This window comes from Notamacropus eugenii, chromosome 1 (assembly GCF_028372415.1).
Source record: "Notamacropus eugenii isolate mMacEug1 chromosome 1, mMacEug1.pri_v2, whole genome shotgun sequence".
Classification (NCBI taxonomy): Eukaryota; Metazoa; Chordata; class Mammalia; order Diprotodontia; family Macropodidae; genus Notamacropus; species Notamacropus eugenii.
This window is the reverse complement of record NC_092872.1, coordinates 724026674-724042102: the sequence shown is the minus strand read 5'-3', so window position 1 is coordinate 724042102 and position 15429 is coordinate 724026674. Positions and strand designations below refer to the sequence as shown.

Here is a 15429-nt window from a genome sequence, read left to right as displayed (position 1 = left end):
AGGCTATTATGGAGCCCTGCTCTGATCTCCCTATAGCTTATTTGTCTTTTAGATCCTTCCAATGAGAATATGTCAGTCAATAGGCATTTATTAAACGTGTCCTATGTGCCAGAAACTGAGATAAGAGATGGGGATAGAAAGAAAGACAGAACAAAGGCATTTAAGTAGAGTAATGATGGGAGGACTGAACTTAAAGCTTCTGAGTTTGAAGTTTGATTCAGACTTTGGCTATTTGACTCTGGGCAAATCATGTCCTTTATCAGCCACAGTTTCCCTCTCTGTAAAGTGGGTATAATAGTACTTGCCTTACTGGGTCATTGTGAGCATCATTGAGTTAACATATATAAAGCACTTAGGAAACCTCAAATTGTTATAGAAATGTTGGCTGCTGCTGCTGCTGCTACTACCATTACTTCTCCACTGCTACTACAACTAAAACTACTAACTACTACTAAAACAACAGCAACAGCAACCACCACCACCATCACCACCACCACTACTGCTACTACTACTACTACTGCTATGACTACTACTACTACCATCACCACCACCGCCACCACCACTGCTAATCCTACTATCACTGCTTCCAGTAGTATGACCACTATTACCACTTTTACTACTACTACTCTTACCCTCACCATTATAACTATGACTGTCTGTCTATCTATCTGTGTAATCTGAGTTTTCCTCTTTCTCTTCCAATTCTTCTACCACTAATACTACCACTACTGCCACTACTACCACTCCTACAACTATTACAATCAGTGTAACTTTTCTTCTTTTTCCTTTCTTCTTTTTATTTCATCTTCCCTTCCTCCCTGCATCATCATCACTACTACTACTACTACTACTACAACTACTACTACTACTACTACTACTGCTACTATTACTACTACTACTACTGCTACCGCCACAACCACTACCACCACCACCACCACCACCACTACTACTACTGTTACAACTACTGGTACTAGCACTGCTGCTACAAACACTACCATCACCACCACCACCACCACCACCTCTAGTACTACTACTACTATTATTACTACTAGTACTGCTACTACTACTGCTACTACCACTACCACCACACCATCACCACTACTACTACTAACATCAATCCCTGTTCAGAAGGAGCTTCCCATGAAATGGAGGATACAACATGCATACAACTATGCATGGACAAGATACATACAGCATAAATGGAAGGTAATCAACCATTGAAAGGCAATAGCATTAAGGAAGACTAGGAAAGCCTTCTTGAAGGAAGTAGGAATATTCCTATGACTATTTTTCTATCCTATTTTCAAAAACTTTGCTGAATTCTGTCTTGGTAGTGTGTTCTCTCATAGATCCTCCAGACACTGGCTTGTCTACATTCTTTTGGTGCTTCTGGACACCATTGGATTATTTCATAACATCCTTCATTGCAATTCTCTCAAGATTTCTCTCTCTTTGTTTTGACAGTTTCTGGCTTCACTCTGTACATTATTTCTTACTCCCTCTTCTCACCAACCTATGTTCTTTTTTCCACTCTGTCTCAATGTGTAAGGGAGGTATTTGAGGGAGCTTCTCAGGTCTACTGAAGAACTTCTCATGGTGTGACCATGCAGACTGACTGTTTCATGTTAAAGCTGAGGCACTTAACTTTCTGTCTTCCCATACCTCATGTGTAACAGACTACACAAGTATTCATATCAGCCAGTGATTTTCCTGTACTTCTGATGCAATTTAAGGAATATGTTGACCTTTCATAAAAGCAAAGCAGGGTTAACATCTTGTTAGCAATGAATGTTATCTGAAATTAGAATTCTATGACTGCATCAGTGGACCTGGGTGTGAGGAACAACCTAGGTTTCAATATCTTTCTCCTGGGACTCTGAGATGCAGACAATGATCCAGAGACCCTGAGAAGACCTTAACTTAAGATTCCCCCAGAAATGAACTTAGTTCATAGGAATGTAAAGCTAAGGTTACTTATTGGGAAAGAGTGCCTTTGTCCCTGAGTCCTTCCTTATGGATCAAGGCTATGTCTAGGGAACTGTGGGCAAAGTTTTTGTCTGTGACAATGGTCTTGTTTGAGTACAAACTACTCATTGAATCCTTAGGGTTATTGTGGCTTTTGTATATCTTATATGGGGACTTCTTGTTGGTTTACAAAGGATAGGGAACTCCAGTCATATAATTCTCAAAATCTGATTTTTGGGGGTGCCTGGTAGATACTAAAATTTTCAAGATGCAGAGATTATATTGCATAATTTCCACCCTTTTATTTCACAAGCTGCATTGATGCAAAATTCAAAGGCCTTTTAAATTTGCTTATTATCTTGAATTCTCTAAGACATGTTCCATTCCTGACAATCAACCAATGAGCTCTTAACCCCTAGATCAGGGTTGGGGAACCTGCAGCCTCAAGGTAACATGTGACTTCTAGGTCCTCAACTGTGACCCTTTGATTGAATCCAAACTTCAGAGACCAAATCTCCTTAATGAAAATATTTGTTCTGTAAAACTTGGAATCAGTCAAAAGGCTGCACCCAGGGACCTAGAAAGTCATATGTGGCCTTGAGGCTGCTGGTTCCCCTATCCCTGTTCTAGATATTCTTTCCTCACTTAATTGAAGATAAAGGTGGTTTGATTCAGAGCCAGATAGCATCCCTAGAACATGACTGTGAAACAATGGGCATTTGGGCAGGATTTCCACTTTGGGGATGCCTTCATTCCTTTTTATCTGTTTCATCATTTTCCACTAAAGAGTAACTGGATCTTGTTCACATTCATCATCACAATGAAGGTTTCCCAACCATGTTGAAACATCTTCACTATGAGCCAGTGGAAGGACAACACAAAAAAATTCAATGGGTGCCAATTTCATAAATCAGTATTATAATACTGATGATAATTACCAAACCATCCTCCTTTCCCCTATAAAAGACCAGGCTGCTTTGCATACTCTCCCCTATCTCCACCCCCAAAGTATTTCTATTGCACAGAACCTTTATCAGAGGGTGTTGTTATTCACTTTCCCAGGGATCAGCACTGGACAGAGCACAATATGGAGATGATGTCCCCAGCTCAGTTCTTCTGCCTCCTCCTGCTCATATTACCAGGTGTGGATGGATAGAAAGGAGTGTGCCGTGGGATTATTCACATTCTTATGGTTATCCACATGGTTCTCCTTTCAGATGATTCAGAAGCTGTTTCTGGGGTTTTAAAATATTCTCTTTTTTTTTGTGTATATATCTCTCCTAGTAAAATTGGTCTAGCTGTTTCTATTCAAAAGTGTTTTGGTGAAAAATCTAGTGAACAGTTGGTGACATTTGTGTTTTCTTTTTCATTATAGATGCCAATGGACAGATTGTGATGACCCAGTCTCCAACTTCCCTGTCTGTGACTCCAGGAGACACAGTCACCATCTCCTGCAGGGCAAGTCAGGACATTAGCAAGTATTTAGAATGGCACCAACAAAAACATGGTCAGTCTCCAAAGTCACTCATCTATTACACATCCAACCTGTACTCTGGGATCCCATCCCGGTTCGGGGGCAGTGGGTCTGGAACAGATTATACTCTCACCATCAGTAGTGTGGAGGCTGATGATGTTGGAGTTTATTATTGTATGCAGTATAGCAGTAGACCTCCCACAGTGCTCCAGCCCTGCACAAAAACTCCCCAGGCTGTTCAGCTGTCTCTTCCCAGGGGTGCAGTTACTTTCTTTAATCTCTGAGTCTAAACAAACTCTGCTCTCTGGTAAAGGTTAACCTCACTTCTTCCCACAAAGCCCATCCTATCTCGGCATTTACATCTTACATAAACATTAAGAAAGCTAGGTAAAGTGTCCACATCATAATCTAAATCTTTGAGAAAAAAACAGAAACAAGCTAAGCAACAGTCCCAGATAACAACTCTAGTGGCCAAACTTATTGCCCTTAGGGTAAAACAGAAACAACCCTTTTTGTGTTAGACTGAGGAAATTAGAAGAAACCAAAATGTATGTCTAATGAAGAACCACTAACCGGGGGAAAAAAGACCAGTGACAGATGACTTAAGAATCATTGTAAACCAGAAATCTATGACCAAAAGAATAACCTGGGTATCTTTTTGTCCAGGAAATCATTGAAAAATATAGCTACAAAAAAGCAATCAGAAAGAAGGAAGTCAAGCATGGAGAAGGCACAGTCAGGGCTGCCCAAAATTTACCAGCCATCACTTTCAAGGAAACTACACATCCCAAAAGCAAGAGATTAAGATCTATAATTACAAATAACCTAGCGACAAATACTCAATATAATCTTATAAGGAAAAAATATGTGGATGTTATGATATTGATGATTTTCAAATATTTATGATAAGAAAACTGAGACATCTGAAATAAACAAATAGACATAAAGAAAAAAGGTAAACCCAAGTTAACAATCAGAAGAGATTTTCTATCAAAGAAATATTTACATTCTAACATTTGGGGTGATAATAGGGGAGTTTAAGAATCCTAATGTCATAAAGGGTCATAGAGGTGCTCCAATGAGAAAGAAGAATTATGGTTTATGTTCTGTTGGTGCTGAGAGAAAATACAAAATAGACGGGCAAGGAGACATTAGCAATAAATAGGGGACAGAGGCACAGGGTGTCCCTTTGTTGGGGTGCAGAAGTAGAAGCATAAACAAAGATGGAAAGAAGAAGAGGATCAGATATCACTTAAGCTTCACTTTTATCTCACAGTCTTTCCTTGAGAGTCCCAATATAGTTTTGCATTAGAGAATATATACTGGATAGAAATCTATGAATATGTGGATAGTAGGAAACCTTCAGTGTGAGGACATGAGTTGGGAATGTGTTGGATGCCTGAAGAAGTAACTCAAGGGCTTACAAGTTATTCTATGACAGAATTGTTGCAGGGACCCTTAGACTGTACCTGCAGTGATTTGTTTCATGATGGTTTTTAGGCTTGTGGTTTTTATGCCCTTTCTTGTGATATAGATAAGGATATTTTTACTTAAAATTTCATGACTTCAAGAACCATTTCTGAGGAATATAAATGAATCGGTGTTACTTGCTAGGAAGCATATATAAAACCAAATAATTAATGGCTTTCTCTCTTTTTTCGGATTTTTGTGTATTGAAGGTTTATACTTTGTTCCCTTATGGAATCAAAGTGAGCATTCATCTGTAGAAATGCAAGGGGAATAATTATATGCACGTTTGATCTTCCCTTGAAAGAACAACTCAAGACCATCCTGCTGGCTTTGGCCAGACAATTGGGAGGGAGAATTCCCTCACAAGACTCATGTTCATGTGTTTTAATTGGCTATGTCACATATGCCTATGAGGCTTTATTTGCTGTTTGCATTCTTTTGCTTTTCCTCTACCCATGGATCTATAGTTATAAATTACTAGATGTGCCCATGTGAGTCCTAAAGGCCCCATAGCAATTGAAATCATAAATAAGATCAATTCTGTCCCCCTTTTTCCTTAACTTTGAGTAAACTGAGAAACATTAAAATTCCATATTTTTATTTTTTATAAGAATGAGCAATTACTGTGCTCAAAACTTAGATTTAAGAGTTGTGTTACAGATAACACCTCAATCTCCATCAATTTCCTTCCTATAACTCCAGGAATGTTGTGAGCATCACTAGCACATTGTAAAGCTGGGACATTTTCTTTACAGACATGGAAAGTTGGCAAGCCATAGCATTTCCCCAATCTGAATACAAATTTGGAGAAGCTCAGTGCTTTTCTATGCCCTCTTCCAGATGGTTGTAAATAAAGTCCTGTAGTAGATATATTTTGGATTTGATCCGAAGCCATCCTGAATCTAGGCCTGGTTCTCTAATCTAGCTGCTTGTATTTGTTATCTGGAGTTCTATGTAATAGACATGTACACACACACACAAGCACACAGACGTACAGACACAAACTACCATTTGCTTGCCTTGAACTTTGGTCAAATAATTTAGCTAAATAACATCTGAAGGAGTTGGGAAGTTTTTTCGTAATAAAAGTTATTGTAATTTAAAAAGAATACAAGAAAAATGAAAAAGTAAACTCCTAAGTAAAGCTTAAAAAAATCTGAAATGCATGTGCCACTTCTTACCAGTAGGTGTCACTGTGATAAAAAGTCAACTGTACACTTGTTCTTTGTATTGCCATAGAATTTGTTTTATTATAATTTATTATTTTATTTTTCATTTACCAAGCATTCACTTTTTTCTCCCTCTAGCTTTCCCCACTCACTGAAAAAGAAATTTAGAAAAAATGTGAAATCCCCCATATCACATAAGTACATTCAACCTAAACATTCCCATAGGAATCACATCCAAAAATTAATATTTTATTCTGTGCATTAGTCTTTTATGGCTCCCTCATTAAATGATCGGGACTTTATAACCTCTCTGGAGTCATGGTCCATCATGCAGTTGGTCAGAGTTCTCCAGTGTTTAGAAACTGTTTTTTAGAATATTGACGTTATAACACAAATAGCATGCTTAGACCATAGGAAGAGGCTCCCCATTAGAGTCTAAATGGAAGTTACGAGGAATTATTAACTCTAAAGTTGTCTAGGATCATGGACTTTGAATTGGCATCAAATGCAGCAAACAGAAGCCAGCCAGAGTGCCCCCAAGTAAAGACTGTCTTTTTTTAAATTGCTTTTGCCTGGTACTGATTTGAAGTATATATTCCCAGAAAACTTAGGGTTAAAACTTTTCTAGTACATAATCAAAATAGATTGGAGGCCATTTTTCCAGAATACTGAAGAAACTTGCAGGAATGGCTACCAATCTACTTTTAGTGAGCTACAAAAAAAATCAAAGAAAGAATGAATAGTCATACAATTGAAAATGGACAAATGTCAGGATTTTCAGAGAAAGACAAATAGAATATTCAGACTTGAAACAGACCACTGAGCTTGATTCACTTGCTATTAAAATTCTAGAATTTATTGATGCAGTAATATGGTTTGTGATCATTTTAAATAGGTGCCAATGATCACTTCAAGTTATCATAGAGTGAAGAAAAAGTCCTAGCAGACAAACTTAATTACCTTTCTTCAGCAAGATTATTAACTCTGAGCAACAGCAGAATACTCTCGATCTTCTAGTGTACCTAGATTTCAGGGATATTTGACAACATCTATGATGAGAATCCCATGGAAAAGATGAAGAGATATAGGCTAGATAATGTATAGGTGTATGGATTTGCAACCAGTTGAATCATCAGACACAATGAAAATCACTGTTAATAGGAAGCAAAGATGGTCTCTAGTGTGATGCCTCAGGGATCTTTGTCATTACTACTATAATAAATAGCATTTTTTAAAAAAATCAGTGGCTTCAAGTCATGGATGGCATACTTACCAAATTTATAAATGACACAAAACTGGGAGGGACAGACAACTAACACCAAAACTCATAGTATGGAGTTATATTTAAAGTTGAATTCAAAAAGTTCCATGGAAGATGGAAAAAGAGTGGCAATTCTGAAATCCTATAATTGTATGATTCTAAGTGATATTTTTAACTATTTTTAGGAGAGTAATGTGAAGGAATATTTCATTACTTTTTAAAGATCTTGGCTTAACACTTTGTCATAGAGCAATTGGAAAGTTTGATCATAGTATCAACTTATTTCAACACTTGGTTTTAATGGTTTTCATAATTTACATAAACATTCCTCAAAAACAATTGGATGGACCCAAATATAAGATGCAGACCTTAGCCTACTGTCAACAATCCACTCCTATGGAATCTCATGGTTAGTAATGATTCTGAGAACATAGGAAGTATGGCTAAGGGTCAGAGTCCTGAAACAGAAAGTGAAGGACTTGGGGTCTCATGTGATCTTTTATCACTCTTTCTCATCAAAACCATGGTATTTATTCCAAACAGAAAGGCTAATTTGAGAAAGTAAGTAGTGGTGAAGAAGGTGTCTAAGAATGTTACTTAGATTTCTGGGCTATGAGTTGGAGTGAACTAAACCAGAGATGGGAAAAGTAAATTTGTATCTCACATCCAATACCAAGATAAACTCCAAATGAATAGATGACCTAATTAGAGAAGGTCATATCATAATTAAAGTAGAACTCAACAAAGAAGATACCTTTTGCAGTTAGGGATAGTTGATGACAAAACAAGGAATATCAGTGACTCATTTGACAGCATACCTTACATATCAGGTCTATCCTTCCTTCTCCCAAACCAGAATTTAGTTTCAAGAGATTAAGAAAAAAGATGATTATTTCCTCTTCCTTTCACCTCAAATACAACACTTTAATAATAACACCTATTTCATTTATAACAAGCATTTATATAGTGCCTACTATGTGTCACTGTGGTAAGCACTTTTACAAATATCTCATTTGATCCTCAAGAGAACCTTGGGGTATAGGTGCTATTATTATCCTAATTTTACAGTTGAGGAAACTGAGATAAGCAGATTAGTGACTTGCCCAGGTTCCCACAGCCAGTGTCTGAAGCTGGGTTGGAACTTGTCTTCCTGATCCCAAGCCTACATTATGTGACTTTTGCAAACTGGAGCAATGGGATTACTACTTCCAAACTGATTTCAAATTTATAACAAGCCTATGGAAGAATATAAGGAAGAATCCCTGACCTAATTACTCACCTGGAAATGCAAAAATAACAGATCAAGGCTGACAGATTAGACTAACATGGAAACTTTTAATGATCTTGGGAAAATGCAGCAAGCAGTGATGTAGGGATTACGTAAAAATGTTTTGGGGAAAATGCTGCAGACTAAGACAGTTTTAAAAAATATTATTGGATTTTGATTTAGTTTTATAAAGACAATTAAAACAAAAGGACAAGTTTGAATTTGGCAAAAATTCATTCACTGTCGTCATTACTATAAAGAGAACCCTTAGTGCTCCCACATGAGAAAACTCATTTAGATGAGAAACACTTTTCTCTGGGAAATTCTTATTTCCATAGACTGTCAATTTCCAGTCATTACCAGAGGCTTGTTCTGGGTTTACTGGGTCTCTTGCTCCCATCATCAGTTCATCAGGCAGTGGGTTCCAGCTTAAACAGTCAGTTTTTGTGGGTGGCTAAATGACTGGACCTGGAGTCAGAAAGACCTGAGTTCATACCTGGTCTTGGACACTTGCTTGCTGTGTGGCCCTGTACATGATGTTTAACCTCTCTGAGGCTCAGTTTCCTCAACTGTAAAATGGAGATTCATAATAACACTTTACCTTCCAGGGTTGTTGTGGGGATCAAATGAAATGAAGTATAAAGTTCTTTGCAAAATGCCTCATAAAGGCTATTATGGAGCCCTGCTCTGATCTCCCTACAGCTTATTTGTCTTTTAGATCCTGCCAATGGAAATATGTCTGTCAACATTTATTAAACCTGTCCTGTGTGCCAGAAACTGAGATAAGTGCGGGGGATACAAAGAAAGACAGAAAAAAAGGCATTTAAGTAGAGTAATGGCTGCAGGACTGAACTTAGAGGACCTGAGTTTGAAGTTTGCTTCAGATATTGGCTATGTGATTCTGGGCAAATCATGCCCTTTATCAGCTTCAGTTTCCCTCTCTGTAAAGTGGATATAATAGCAGTTGCCTCACTGGGTCACTGTGAGCATCATTGAGTTAACATATATAAAGCACTTAGGAAACCTCAAAGTGTTATAGCAATGTTAGCTGCTGCTGCTGCTGCTGCTACTACTATTTCTTCTCCACTGCTAGTACAACTACTAAAACAATAGCAACAGCAGCCACCACTACCACCACCACCACCACTACTGCTACTACTACTACTGCTACTACTACTACTACTACTACTACTACTACTACTACTACTACTACTACCATCACCACCATCACCACTACCACCATCAGTGCCACCACCACTACTCCTACTATCACTGCTTCCACTACTATGACCACTATTACCACTTTTACTACTACTAGTATTACCCTCACCATTATAAGTATAACTGTCTTTCTATCTATCTAATCTGTGTTTTCCTCTTCCTCTTCCAATTCTTCTACCACTAATACCACCAATACTACCACCCCTACTACTACTACTATTGCTGTTCCACTGCTGCCACTACTACCACCCCTACAACCATTACAACAATTGTAAGTTTCCTTAATCTTCTTCTTCTTCTTCCATCTTCCCTTCCTCCCTCCACCATCACTACTACTACTACTACTACTACTACTATCACTACTACTACTACTGTTACTACTACTACTACTGTTACTACTACTGCTACCACACCACCACTACTTCTACTACTACTACTATTATTACTACTAGTACTGCTACTACTACCACCACCACCACCACCACTACCACTACTACTACTACTACTATTATTACTACTAGTACTGCTACTACTACTGCTACTACCACTATCACCACACCATCATCACTACTAATACTAACATCAATCCCTCTTCAGAAGGAGCTTACAGTCAAATGGAGGTCACAACATGCACACAACTATGTATGGACAAGACACATACTGGAAAAATGGAAGATAATCAACCATTGAAAGGCAGGAGCATTAAGGAAGGCTAGGAAAGCTTTCTTGAAGGAAGTAGGATTTTTCTTACGACTATTTTTCTATCTTATTTTTCAAAATATTGCTGAATTCTTTCTTGGTAGTATGTTCTCTCATAGATCCTCCAGACACTGGCTTGTCAACAATCTTCTGGTGCTTATACACAACATTGGATTACTTCATAACATCCTTCTTTCCTATTCTCTCAAGATTTCTCTCTCTTTCTTTGTTTTGGCAATTTTCTGGTTTTACTCTGTACATGATTTCTTACTCCCTCTTCTCATCAACCTACCTTCTTTTCTCCACTCTCTCTCAATGTATAAGGGAGGTATTTGAGGGAACTTCTCAGGTCTACTGGACTGAAGAACTTCCTGTAGTGTGACCATGCAGACTGACTGCTTCATGCTAAAGCTGATCCATTTAACTTTGTCTTCCCATACCCCATGTGTCACAGAGTAGATAAATATTTATATCAGGCAGTGATTTTCACGTACTTCTGATGCAATCTGAGAAAGATGTTGACCTTTCATAAAAGGAAAGCAGGGTTAACGTCTTCTTAACAATGAACATGTTATTTGTAATTAGAATTCCATGACTGCATCAGTGCAACTGGGGATGGGGAACAGCCTAGGCTTCAATAGCTTTCTTTTGGGACTCTGAGATGCACAAAAATGATCCAGAGAGCTTGGGAAGACCTTAACTTAAGATCCCCCCAGAAATGAACTTAGTTCATAGGAGTGAAAAACTAAGGCTGCTTATTGGGAAAGGGTGCCTTTGTCCCTGAGTCCTTGCTTATGGATCAAGGCTATGTCTAGGGAACTGTGGGCAAAGTTTTTGTCTGTGACAGTGGTCTTGTTTGAGTACAAATTACTCATTGAATCCTCAGGGATACTGTGGCATTTGCATATGTTCTATGGGGACTTCTTGTTGGTTTACAAAGGCTAGGGAACTCCAGTCATATAATTCTTGATATCTGATTTTTTGGGGGTGCCTGGTAGATACTAATATTTTCAAGATGCAGAGATTATATTGCATGTTTTCCACCCTTTTTTTTCACAAGCTGCATTGATGCAAAATTCAAAGGCCTTTTCAATTTCTTTATTATCTTTGAATTCTCTATGACATGTTCCATTCCTGACAATCAACCAGTGAGCCCTTAATCCCTAGATCAGGGGTGGGGAACCTGCAGCCTCAAGGTAACATGTGGCCTCTAGGTCCTCAAGTGTGACTCTTTGATTGAATCCAAACTTCACAGACCAAATCCCCTTAATAAAAAGATTTGTTCTGTAAAACTTGGACTCAGTTAGAAGGCTGTACCCAAGGACCAAGAAAGTCATATATGGTCTTGGGGCTGCAGGTTCCCCCATCTCTGGTCAAAATATTCTCTCCTCACTTAATTGAAGATAATGGTGATTTCATTCAGAGCCAGATCGCATCAGTAGAACATGACTGTGAAACAATGGGCATTTGGGCAGGTTCATTTCCACTTTGGGGATGCCTTCATTCCTTTTTATCTGTTTCATCATTTTTCACTAAAGAGTAACGTGACCTTGTTCACATTCATCATCCCAGTGAAGATTTTTCAACCATGTTGAAATATCTTCACTATGAGCCAGTACAAAGACAACACAAAGAAATTCAATGGGTGCCAATTTCATAAATCAGTATCATAATACTGATGATAATTGCCAGATCATCCTCCTTTCCCCTATAAAAGACCAGGCTGCTTTGCATACTCTCCCCTATCTCCACCCCCAACCTATTCCTATTGCACAGAACCTTTATCAGAGTATGTTGTTATTCACTTGCCCAGGGATCAGCACTGGACAGAACACAACATGGAGATGATGTTCCCAGCTCAGTTCTTCTGCCTCCTTCTGCTCGTGATTCCAGGTGAGGATGGATAGACATGAGTTTGCCATGGCATTATTCACATACTTCTCTTTTTAGATCATTCAGAACCTGTTTCTGGGGTTTTAAAATATTCTCTTTTTTTAGTGTATAATATGGCTCTCCCAGTAAAACTGGTCTAGCTGGTTCTATTCAAAAGTCTTTTGGTGAAAAATCTAGTCAACAGTTGGTGACATTTGTGTTTTCTCTTTCATTATAGATGCCAGTGGACAGATTGTGTTGACCCAGTCTCCAACTTCCCTGTCTGTGGCTCTAGGAGACACAGTCACCATCTCCTGTAGGGCTAGTCAGGACATCAGCAAGTATTTAGCATGGCACCAACAAAAACCTGGTCAGTCTCCCAAGTCACTCATCTACTACACATCCAACCTGTACCCTGGGATCCCATCCCGGTTCAAGGGCAGCGGGTCTGGAACAGATTATACTCTCACCATCAGCCCTGTGGAAGCTGATGATGTTGGAGTTTATTACTGTTCGCAGTATAAAAATTGGTCTCCCACAGTGCTCCAGCCCTGCACAAAAACTCCCCAGGCAGTTCAGCTGTCTCCACCCAAGGGAGCAATTACTTCCTTTAGTCTCTGAGTCTAAACAGACTCTGCTTTCAAGTAAAGGCTAATCTCACTTCTTCTTCCCACAAAGCCCATTCTATCTTGGTAGTTACATCTTACGTAAACCTTAGCAAAGCTAAGCAAAGGGTCCATGACATAATCCACGTCATTCAGAAAAAAACACAAACAAACTAAGCAACAACCCCAGATGACACTCTAGTGGCTAACCTTATTGCCTTTAGGGTAAAACAGAAACAACCCTTTTTGGGTTTAAGAACCCTTCCCTACTGGGGTGTAGCCTCCACTTCCTGTCCCATTGAACATGCCTTCCCTGTTTTTCTAGGAGAGGGTTATATTAGTATTTTATTTCCACTTGTGTTCATCTGGGCCATTTTGTAAATATTTATTCATTTCATGTAGATTGTTAGTTTTACCTGCATATAATTGAACAACATTACTCCCAATAATTGTTTTAGTTGCATTTTCAGTGGTGGCACATTCCCCTTTTCATTTTTGATACTGGTAATTTGGTTTTCTTCTGCCTTTTTTCTTAATCAAATTACTCAGTGGTTTACCTATTTTTACTGGTTTCTTCATGAAACCAGTTCCTACTTCTATAAGTACAATATTTTTTTATTTTTAATTTTGTTAATTTCTCATATGATTTTCAAAATTTCCATTTTGATGTTTAATTAGGGATTTTAAATTTGTTGCTTTCCTGATTTTTTAGTTCCATGTCCAGTTCATTGACGTTAGAAGTGAGCCCATTTAGCAAGTCCCCAACAGAGAGAAACATGCTCACCTTAAGTAAAGAATAATATCTGTTGTGAAATCAGGAAGGCCTTTATTAATCTTTCTGTCCATTTCCCCTGAATGGATGGGTCGTCTCCCCCAGTAAGATTACAGGAAGATTAGAGGAAGACTACAACCCATGGAGGAAGATGAGGCTTCTTATCCTGTTTTCTGAACTTTGGATGTCCTGTGACACCATCCCCTGACCATGTGACTCCATGTGTTCCTCTCTGATAGGCCCTTCCTCACACAGCTCCTTGAGCCTGTGGCTTAGTCTCTGACCTCTAACCTGTCCATGCTAGGTCACAATCCCTATCACCTAGGAATGTGGACAGCAGAACTTTATTTTCCACAATTGATCTGCTCTTTCTCCCTTTTACTGATACATGTGTTTAGAGATTTAAAATTTCCCCTAAGTATTGCTTTGCCTGCATATCACAAATTTTGGAATTTTGTCTCATTGTTGTCATGCTCCTTAATGAAATTATCAGTTGCTTCTATGAATTGTTCTTTTACCTACTCTTTCTTATTGAATAGATTATTTTCCAATTAAGTTTTAATTTATTCTTTATTAAATGTCATAGTTATTTCATTACGGTCTGAAAAGAGCATCACCAATATTTCTGCTTCTCTGAATTTGTTTGTGACATTTTCCTGCCCTTACACATGGTCAGGTTTTGTATAGATGCTAATGTGCCGCTGAGATAATGGTATGCTCATTTCTCCTCCCAGCTTTTCCCAGAAGTCTATCATGTCTAACTTTAAACACTTCCATTCAGGGTCAGGAAGGTAAGGAAGTGAACAGAGAGGCAGCCCTGGAGTCAGGAGGACCTGAGTTCTAATATGCCCCCAGGCATGTGACACTTACTAGCTGTGTGACCTTGGGCAAGTCACTTAACCCTAATTGCCTCATCTTCCCCTTCCCCTCAAAAATTCCATTCATCTAAAACATTTTTCTCATTTATTTTATAGTTTTTCTGCCTCTGAGAGGGGAAAGTGGAGGACATTCACTAGCATATTTTTATCATCTATTTCTTCTTGCAGTTCATCTGACTTTCAGGAATTTGAATACTAGGACATTTGGTTCATGTATGGTAGATATTGATATTATTTCATTCTCTGTTGCTTTCCTTTAAGTAAGATGCAATTTCCCTACTTACCTTTTTTAATTACACTTATTTTAATTTGGCTTTCTTTGAGCTTATAATTCCTTCAAATGCCTTTAAAAAAACAGTACTTTAGCTGAAGCCTAATAGATTCTATTCCAGCCCCTTATTTTAACTCTGTGTGTATCTTTCTGTTTCAAGTTTGTTTCTTGTAAAAAACATGTTATTGGATTCTGGTTTCTAGTCTATTCAGCTATCCATGTATGTCTGTGTTTGGGAAAAGTTTTGGTGATGACTTTGATATTGCCTAAGGAAGGGTCCTCATGACTCTGTTTCCCCCCATGCTATTTCCTTTCTGAAAAGGAAAATTCCCACCTGGTGAATCCTGAGCTTTGCTTTTAACACCCTGTGACTACATGATTGGCTGTCACACGTGACTCATGCCTGGAACCAGAGTTAAGGGAGTTACCCTACCATTATGATACATTCCATTCTTATGCTTATGTCCTTTTTTCTTTTGTAGAAAATTTCTATAATCAAGATGTT

The 15429-nt window shown here is 38.4% G+C and overlaps 2 gene segments (V, D, J or C); both read left to right on the top strand.

Annotated features, from left to right (window-relative positions):
• Positions 1 to 3030: 3030 nt before the first annotated feature.
• Positions 3031 to 3723, top strand: LOC140520321 (immunoglobulin kappa variable 3-11-like). The segment is given in 2 exon segments: positions 3031 to 3107; positions 3341 to 3723. Coding segments are annotated over 2 exon segments (438 nt in total).
• Positions 3724 to 12336: 8613 nt separating this feature from the next.
• On the top strand, positions 12337 to 13019 carry LOC140520312 (immunoglobulin kappa variable 3-11-like). The segment is given in 2 exon segments: positions 12337 to 12419; positions 12637 to 13019. Coding segments are annotated over 2 exon segments (438 nt in total).
• The last annotated feature ends 2410 nt before the right edge of the window (positions 13020 to 15429 follow it).